The sequence below is a fragment of the Lingula anatina genome, chromosome 1 (genome assembly GCF_051362555.1).
Source record: "Lingula anatina isolate TDL-2025a chromosome 1, LinAna3.0, whole genome shotgun sequence".
Classification (NCBI taxonomy): domain Eukaryota; kingdom Metazoa; phylum Brachiopoda; class Lingulata; order Lingulida; family Lingulidae; genus Lingula; species Lingula anatina.
In genome coordinates this window covers 33,111,469-33,121,004 of record NC_141767.1, presented here as the reverse complement: position 1 = coordinate 33,121,004, position 9,536 = coordinate 33,111,469, and the positions used below count along the sequence as shown (strand labels likewise).

Here is a 9,536-nt window from a genome sequence, read left to right as displayed (position 1 = left end):
AATATTTTCATTTTGATTGGATTTTATTTTCAATCAAATAGACATATAATAATTTAAAAACAAAATTAACATATACTATGTTATAAAATTATTGTTATTTACCAGACTTTTACTATTATTTCACAAATCAAAATACGAAACTAACGTCAATCGGAGGAACGGAAGCGGGAAAGTCGAACATCGCTACCGTTTGTATCACGCAGAACATGGGAACTGTCGATACTCTTCAAGAAATAGAAGATACAGGAGTCGTAGTATTCCAGTGTGAAAATTGTAACGTAATAATCGGCGACTCATCCTCTTGGATGGGAATAAATCAAGACCTGAGGATCATGATTTTGGGCTGTAAGTTCACCTCAAAGTTCAACATTTTCCAATTTCAATGGCTTAAAAGTTAAATGCCTTAATTTATTCTTCAGTACCTGTCACTATGCATGTTATAATTTTGACATTATCAACATTTCAGCGGCTATAAATGTGTACCAAGGTAGCACCCTGATAACTTCAACAGAAGGTGCAGATGTAGGAAGGTTGGCAAATGTTTATCATTGCTTTTGACCCTTTAATTAAATAACTGCATTTGAAGTCAATTTTGACAATTTTTTTTGCTGCAAAAACCTGACCAAATGCCAGCATAGTTTCAAATAGTTTAGTAGTATTTTAGGGGAATATCTAAGGGCATTGTTTAATAAATCTGGAAAAATGATACTTGAAAGGATATTTATGCTTTCTTTCTGTGCAACGCATTTGAATAAGTTTGCAATTGTGCATGCAATTGCATCCATACAAATGGAATGATTGTGCAATACCAGAAATTTGAAGAAGGTGCAGTTATACAGCTATTTTTTAGCTGCACGAGGGATTAATTTGGTTAATGACTTGGCATGTTGACTTTATTTTATTCATATAAGAAACTATAGTAAAATTTGTTTATATGCATTACTGGGAATCTTTTTGTTTAATAGGTAGCTTTAAAGAAAAACCTGTTCTCATTATTTTGAATATCTTTTCAAGACTTTTGTTATTCTGAATCAAAATACATAGTTACTGAATATTTGTTCTTTATTGTTTATTTATGATGGCAGTCTGTAAAAAATAATCTTCATTGCACATTTTTTAGCACATTTGTCAGACTGAGATGTTTGAGTTGCAAGGAACTCCTTGGTAAGATGTATCAAACAACACACAAGAGTCTGGACAGTATCAGAGAGAAATTTGGTTTTGATGCCAATAAAATCAAAAGGTAAACAGGTTTTTAAAGAGACATGAACTTGGGGGAAAAGCATCATTTTGCTTTTGAGGTGATATCTAAATATTATCTGAAATGGTTTATTTTAAATATTTATCACAAACTTTTAACGTGTACCTAACTTTTTTCTTTTGATGTGTTCAGTTTTACCCCTGGCCTTTTGGGCACACAACTCATTCACAATGTGATAGTTGTATTAGTATTAAATTATCTGGCTCATCTTTAACAAAAAAGCTAAATGCTAATTGCATGTTAATATGTATTGTTTTTTTATTAGCTATGAAGTGGGAAGTGGCAATCCACCATCTGTTTCTGGAAGTCATGAGAGCACCTTGTCCTTGCCCTCCTTCCATGTTGTAGTGCAACAACTTCAAAAGGTACGTATAACATTGATGAGACTTGTCCGACTTTTGTTGGAATTCAGACTTTTTCAGGGTCATTCTTGTGAATCGTGTAAATCCTACTTTTTCAGCGAGGACTGGTTTCATGCCTGGTATAAGTTTGAAATAGAAAAATGGTGTTCTTTTTAAGAACACGTATAAGAATTATTACCTAAGCCTTTGTATACTGCTGGCATTACAAATCAAGTTATGTTAAAAGGTATCCTATCTCAGATTTTTAAGAAAAAATTTCTTGATAAAAAAAGTCTATCTTTTACTTAACAACTGCTACTCCTGAGTTTGTTTGACCTGTCCCTACTCTTGGACTTGATTTGATGTATCTTCAGTCAAATTATCAAGAAGACAGGAAATACGACTTTGGGAGATTTTCAAATGCATATAGCTGCTTAGCACACATTAAAATTCACTAAGTGCAATGTTTTATATTGTTAAATTTTATTATTTAAATTGGATGTTATTCAGTGGATACTACTTATGTATGGTTATAACAGGTGCAAAAAAAATAAATATAAACACTTGAAACAATGTGTTGGTTTAAATATTTCATTATTTTATTTCAGATGCAGGGCATTCTTGTTGCCTTGAATCACAGAGTCAGCTACTTGGAATCATTAGCCCCTCCTGACCCAGGTGTCGAGGCATCACAACTTCCAAGTAACAATACACAAGCAGTTGCACCATTGGTTCGGAAAAACTCCAATGGCGTTTCACAGCCAAACAGCAGAAAAACTAAAGCAGATTCTCCAATGCCCTCACCTAGTCATGGAAAAAGGAATAAATTAGGCTGAGGTGGAGGATGGTATTGGAGCATTGTGTGCCAAAAACAGTTTTGTTCATAGAAAAGTGAGAAAGTCCTCACAAATGTTAAAACACACAAGTTTTGTTCTTACAAATGTTTACTTTATTTAGTCAAAAAGGAGACACGTTCTTACAAATTTGTAGTGAACATAGACTTTCTGTCTGTAATTTAGTTCGTTAATAGATTTGGTTTAAATTGCAAACATTTTTTCCTGATGATCAGCAAACAGTTGTATTTACAGAAGGCCTGAGCCTATAATTTTTACTTTAAAAACATGACTTCTGATTCAATTACTAAAGGGTTTTAAAAACATTTAGGTAATTGTTGTTGCTACCATTATCAGTTTGTTTTGAAAAAGTTGTTTGAAATCAATAATTCACATTCTGGATGACTTTCCAGGGCATGTTTCATGGATTGCTTAGTTAACTTGACTACTGCTGACATTTCTTTGGCAACCATCTGGAATTCTTTATTTCCATTTGTGTTATCCATACCTGAAGAGAAAACAAAGTTGCAAATAAAACCAAAATAAAAATATTAAATTAATACATTTTTGAACCTATCTCTATGGGGAGAAAAGGGAAGGTAATATTTAAAATGAATTTATGCTACTGTACACATAAGGCCAGCAGAGTGGTGATGTTAATGTCATGCAAAAATACTCTAGTAGAGAAAAGCATACAGAATAAGCCAGAGACATCTGTATATATCTAACAAAAAAATCAATCTCGCCCAGATAAAGGGAGATTTATTCCAAAACTAGAATGAATTACATGTCATTTCTAATTTATGTCTTACCTATCAGGCTTCCAGCTCTGTATGTTTTTGATTGTTCCTGCTGAATGACTGAAATCTCTCCCTTTAAGATGAACAAACCACATGTTTCGTCTACAAAAAATAAAATAATTCCTAGGCGTATATTTATAACATTATCAATATTTCTGGTGTTCTTAGTTATCTAGCACTTCTTAACCATTACAAGTATAAGAATAACCTTTTCTTTCTGTTGATTGAAGCTTACTGGAGAGTTTCATCCCTTATGTTTTCACACTGCATTTACACCATTTCCATGTGTTGTCATCTTTAATTTACACAGGATGTATTTTGGGTTTGGGTTGATTTATTATAACAAAAACCCTGTTCATTATGTTATCATATTTTAGCCCTTTTTTACCATATTTTTTTTCTGTATTATTGTAAATCACACTGGCCATTGTGTATTTGATAACAATAAACCTATATATCTAAATGCATACTGCCCCTTTGAATCAATATTTACTAGTCGATTCCTTTTGCAGTTTTCTGTGAACTGCCACAACTTCACACCCCAAGGCCAGCTCATAGATGAAACTTCTTGGAAATTTCAGCAATTCCTCTGCCTGACATAATCTTTGGTAAATAGTCTGAAGTGAAAGATGGGTCTCATAGAGGTGACATTCTGCTTTTAAGAACACATGTTTATTAGTGGATGTTGCATAACTGACACTGATTTTATCCCCATTAAAATTAATATTCTAACCCAAGAACATCTATTTTTTTTTTAATTTTGAGCATGAGGCCATTTTACCATTGCATCTGATTCTGTACCTCAAACTGCAAACATGCAGCTGGATATGTACTCTGTAGTTCTGAATTTTTCTTTTCAGAAAATTCTCTCCAGCTTTTGTCCATCTTTGACCAAGCCCTTTCTAAAGTAACTGGATGCTTAAATTAAACAAATATTGTATATGGCATACATCTTATCATAATTGTCAGTTAAGAAATACTCATTTCGTGTACCAATGACATTAAAAGTTTTTGTAAAAACTCTTAAAAGAGAAATTCAATTGGCATTTCTTAAAACTTTGAAACCCAGCTACTACATAGCACTGTGAGTTACATTTTGCATTGATATTAGAAATGTGGTTAGTATTATCATCATTAAGCAACTATCTACAGCACCAATTAGCTGCTACATTATAACAGCCTAATAATATCCAAACCATTAAATGGAAGATTTACCTGTCTTACAACTTTGAAAAGTAAATGTCGTCTCAGTTGTATTACTTGACAACAGGTAACAGCTTTAACTGTTAACATTTTTTCACTACCAGTAAACAAACCTAATGTAGAAAATACCTTTAAATTAATTTTGTGCTGTTTTATGCTGTATTCTGCTGTTTGTTTTAAATTTTATGGTATGGCCTACATGGAATAAAATGACATTGGTAGAAAAAAAGTAAAAGTGACACCAACTATTAGCTACTGGGGTAGGGTTACTTTGGGTTGGACAAATGCACAAATAAAATGCACAATGCCACATTTCTGATATTATTTGAAACATTTTTTACTTAACAAAAACAAAAAAAATTACCTTCTTCTCCAAATGTAAAAGCCAATCTTCTGGACTTCACTTCCTGAAAATTTTTCTCATCTTCCATTATCATAACCCTAGAATGTATTACGAAAAGTGACCAGCATGACAAGAAACAAACCACTAAACTACCAGTATCAAACAAGATGCACTGCAGAATCTTCTGCTGGCCTGTTGCCAAGTTTGACAAAAAATCATAATCCAAGAGTAATGTTAAAAAGAGCAGAAATACACTGAGAAAAGTTTTAAAAGATTGGCAAAAACATTTTGAATAGAAAAATTACGAAGCTGTGAAGAATTCCCCAAACCAAGCAATAAGAACCATAAATTGCATGATTTAAAAGGTTTGTACATGTACCTTCCTCGGAGTAATACTAACAGAGGGTCGGCAGGATCCCCTTTCCTAAGTATACATGCTCCTGGAGGATACACAATTATCATAGGCTCTGCCATGTTCAAAGCTACAGATTCCAGGGCTTCATCGGGCCAGACAGAGAATAATGGAACCTGAAGAATTTTTTTTTTTTTTTTTTACAAAAAAATATTTGTTTAAAACTGCACTTACAACCTTGTGGTAATTGAATATTTCTAGTTCCTTCAGGTAATAAATCATTTTTATTTAAAAATTCTGCCAAATCTTTATAAAAAAATTATATTGTATGGTTATTTAAAGTACCATGGAAAACTATAATTTATAAAACTGACAAATTAATAAATTTATGTAATACCATTACATGATGTCACTTAACTGTTTTTAAACACTCTACAATTATCTGAAATTCTAGGAGATCTTTCTGTACCATATCTGTTGTTGGGAGATATCGTCTTGCTACAAACCATTTCAGTTGTTCCTCTTTGTTTCCAGGATCTACTCTAAGCTGCAGCACTGTTGCAAGCATATCTTTTCGAAGAAAAAGAAGTTTTGCCCTGAAATATTACAGGGCAGAGATTTAAAAAAAAACAATAATACAAAATCTTTCAGAAGTGAAATACTGAAATGCATTAGCCTTATTAGACTAACTGATATAAGCTGATAATTACAATATTCAGCTAAAATTTCAGAAGAGTATACCAAAATGCCAGTATATCCATTATCATTATTTTCATCATTATTGTCTGCATGATCACCATCACTGTTATATCAACATCATCACCATCATCATCATTTTTATTCTACAAATATTTTCAAATTTTTGTAATTTTTTATTGTATTTATTACAAGCATACTGGATATTCTTTCAGATTCTTACTTTGCTACTGTCATCACAGTAGCAGTGCACAGGTTTCCAAAAAAACAGGACACCTCTCCAAAAAACTCCCCCTCCATTATGTGTGCGATTGCCTGTTGCTCCTCTCCCTCTGACAAAACCACTGCTTCCCCAGACAAAATTATGTAAATACCTTCACCAACTGTACCTAAAACAATAAAATTAATGAAAATGTCAGAACTGTATAGCAAAATCAATATTATAAATGACAGGAAGAACAGTTAAAAAGTATGGCAAAATTGGGTGGGAACTGTTCAAAAGCGCTGTAAAATTTACTTGTTCTTTGTAAAAAGGTCTGCAGGAAGTTCTGTATACTTAATTAGTTTTGTACCAATGTACTTTCTGTAACTAAACATATAAACACATCAAATTTAAGTAACCAACGTACCATATTTGAATTCCCACTATCTTGGCAATTTAAAAACTGTAATACAAGTCAACATAAATTAGATGCTACATTTTAGGTGAAATAAATAAATGAATGAATAGTAAAGTGAGAAAATAGACCTTACCTTTCTGTATTATAACTGTGCTTTCACTGTACTTGATTACCTGTGCTTGCTGGGCGATATTTTGTGCAACAGATTCTAAGTCAAATTCTTCACTGACAGGAATCCATCTCAGAAACTGAAAGAAAGTCATTTTAAATCTGCATTTATCTGTGAAATTGTTGTTGCTTTTCAAATAAAGTTGTTTATTTTATGGAATTATATGCTGAAATTACGTCAACTTCCTTCATAATACCCATTATCATGAAGATTAGCGTTAACATGAAGAGTTCAGTAGAAAGTGAACATAATGTCCTGAATGTGAACACGTCACCTGATAAGTTTTTCTTAAAATATCCTCAGATGATGTAGGGATTGTCACAGAAGATTTAACTCTGCATTTAGAGGTACTTGCGTTTGCTCCCATATCATGAAAAGTATTACTTCCAGCAACTGCCTCTAGAAAACGATTCAGAATAAGTCTTCAAAACAGGCATAAAATCCACGTCCAAAACGCTGGCAGAACATTGTGGTTGTGCTGACAAGTGGTTGCGCAGTGCATTTTCACAACTACTGAGTAACACAAAATTTGCAACAATTTTGACAAATTTGTTTCCGTTTTTCCGAGGTACATCGTTAAGGTATCATACAGTACTACTTCTATGGTTATATGTAGGCCCTACAGGTTAATACACTGAGGTTATGTTTCTTATGCACATTTCAAGCGTAGGCCTACTGATATTTTTTCTACCTCGGGGGCTTTTGAATGTCTATTCCTATTGTTGTAAACGTTATAGTCCGATTTTGTATAAAAAGTGTGCATATACATGTAGAATGATAAGACGAGCCAAGGTCGAAGCAAAAGTGCATTTTTTTTTCATCATTCACTGGAACAGGCTCGAGCATCACATGCATGTAAATTTGATCTTATATATCTTATTCTTACTGTTAGCATAACGTCCATTTGAAAACACCCATTGTCGTCATTTTGTTACTTGGCGTAGCCTCTTTACTCAGGGGCGGATGGATTATTTGAAGCCGACCTTCCCCCCCCCCCTCACCTGGCGTGGGGTTCGGGGCCTGCTGAGGGGGGGGGGGGTCAGCGAAAATTTTTGGTATTTTAGAGGGTGAACGGTGCCATTTAATACGGTTTAGAACTATAATTCAGCTACATGTAGTCAACATTCTTATTTGAAGAGGGAAAATTTGGTGTGATTTTTTTCAGAAATCAAAGGGGGGACCACTGTTTTTATGTCACAGGAAAAACTGGTAATTTTCCTAAAAAGCTATAAAAAGCCAAGATTAACCAACATTCTTATTTTCGGCCCCTTATTTTGTAGTTTGTGTATTTACACTTGTTTACAAAGCCATTTGAATTGATATCCTACCATCTATTTGATCTTTATGAATGTGTAGGGCCTAAATAACATCAGGCTTATTTAAGCCTCTTCTCAGAGGGTACGTACGGATAAAATTTAATCCCTAAATATTACACGTCCCTAAACTGGAAAAACGTCTTTCTAGATTTTAAAACCGATAGATCCGATTTTTACCACCGTCCTATATATTTGCGTTCCTATAGATACGACGTCCTCATAAACCCACGTCCTTTAAATCCGCATACCTATAGATATTTTTAGATCCAAATACCGATAGATCCATTACAGGTACACTATTGCTCAAAATGGTTGATATACTACTCAGTACATAAAATGCACTTTTTTTAAAACGACAGTACACATATTAATCCTTTCAGCAATTTATTATTCTACTAGATCGTTTTTACGCAATACTGGGGTAATTTACATTAGGCCTACTATTGCATTATCTGACAGAATTTTATGATTTCACTAGATGTTTTGTTATTTTCATGTTACATTCATTTAGTTTTGATTACAAAGGCTTCTGACAGGAACTTAAGATTATATATTTTTTTTCATAGCGATTAATCCCAGAAAAAACACACACACGCACGCACGCACGCACGCACGCACGCATACACACACACACACACACACACGCATACACACACACACACACACACACACACACACCACCCCCGGCCCGTCAAACAACTCGGAAAAGTTTATGAAATAATGTTAAGAGTTTTACAAGTAAACCCTTCTTGTTTTATACTGTGTATGATTTATTTGGGCATTTCATGAATGATTCTGCCTTATAACTGTCTTGTATACTTGATAGAAATCATAACTGTATGGTTGACAAACATACCCAAAGTTTGCAGGCAAAAATCAGCGTTATTTTACATCTTGGACATAATAACGAATTTACGAGTAGTTTACATTGATGAAGTTACGTGCGTACATTGCGGAATGGAGTAAATGATAGTAAACGATAGTAAATGGTAGACGTGTAGACGCGAACGTACATGTATGTCTTGTTTGAAAACCTAATAAATAAATAAATAAATAAATAAATAAATAAATAAATAAATATCAGGTTGTAATTAAGTCAGATCACTAAGTGGGACAGTACTCGCAGCCAGACTATCACTCGAAAGCCATACCTGTATCTCAAGTTGATATCGGCATTTTAGCCGATTATACGATGTCAGATAGAAGGATCTAGCGGTACCTGGATCTAAAGATACGTGGGTTTATAGGAATATGTTGGTGGTTCTATCGGAACGAAAATTTAACGAGACGTAAATCTATTGAGACGTGTATGCATAGAGACGTATCTATCGGGACGAATATTTTATTGGGACGTTTATCTATATGGCGGACCCCTTTCGTCCACTTTGTAGGTATTCCTTTGCTTTGATCAGTGGCATTTGTAGCAGACGTGACACAGGCACACTAATGATTTTTCTAAAAGGGGAGGGGGCACAAAAAAGAAACATTTTGTAAAGCATACATAGATAATTTACTGTGTAAGGCCCAGGGATAAAAAAGCATTCTGTCTAGTTTCAACCCAATACATTCTGTGTGTGTGTGTGTGTGTGTGTGTGTGTGTGT

At 33.8% G+C, this 9,536-nt stretch overlaps 2 protein-coding genes across 3 annotated transcripts; one reads left to right on the top strand and one right to left on the bottom strand.

The window, feature by feature from the left end:
• The first annotated feature begins 140 nt into the window (after window positions 1-140).
• On the top strand, window positions 141-2,991 carry LOC106161077 (protein Mis18-alpha). The gene is made up of 5 exons (XM_013537929.2): window positions 141-345; window positions 467-530; window positions 1,121-1,243; window positions 1,527-1,626; window positions 2,211-2,991. The coding sequence occupies exons 1-5, from the start codon at window positions 207-209 to the stop codon at window positions 2,436-2,438; spliced, it is 654 nt and encodes a 217-aa protein (XP_013393383.2). The 5' UTR covers window positions 141-206; the 3' UTR covers window positions 2,439-2,991.
• LOC106178679 (uncharacterized) lies at window positions 2,789-7,104 on the bottom strand. 2 transcript variants are annotated; one of them, XM_086999030.1, is made up of 11 exons: window positions 6,893-7,104; window positions 6,583-6,697; window positions 6,053-6,218; window positions 5,552-5,729; window positions 5,161-5,309; window positions 4,803-4,879; window positions 4,451-4,551; window positions 4,037-4,153; window positions 3,729-3,852; window positions 3,248-3,337; window positions 2,789-2,943 (listed from the first exon to the last, which is right to left on the bottom strand). In XM_086999030.1, exons 1-11 carry the CDS (start codon window positions 6,983-6,985, stop codon window positions 2,789-2,791), a joined length of 1,365 nt encoding a protein of 454 aa, XP_086855156.1. In that variant the 5' UTR covers window positions 6,986-7,104. The 2 variants fall into 2 exon arrangements, with proteins under 2 accessions (XP_086855156.1, XP_086855157.1); XM_086999031.1 differs by having other exon boundaries at window positions 5,603-5,729.
• Window positions 7,105-9,536: the final 2,432 nt, after the last annotated feature.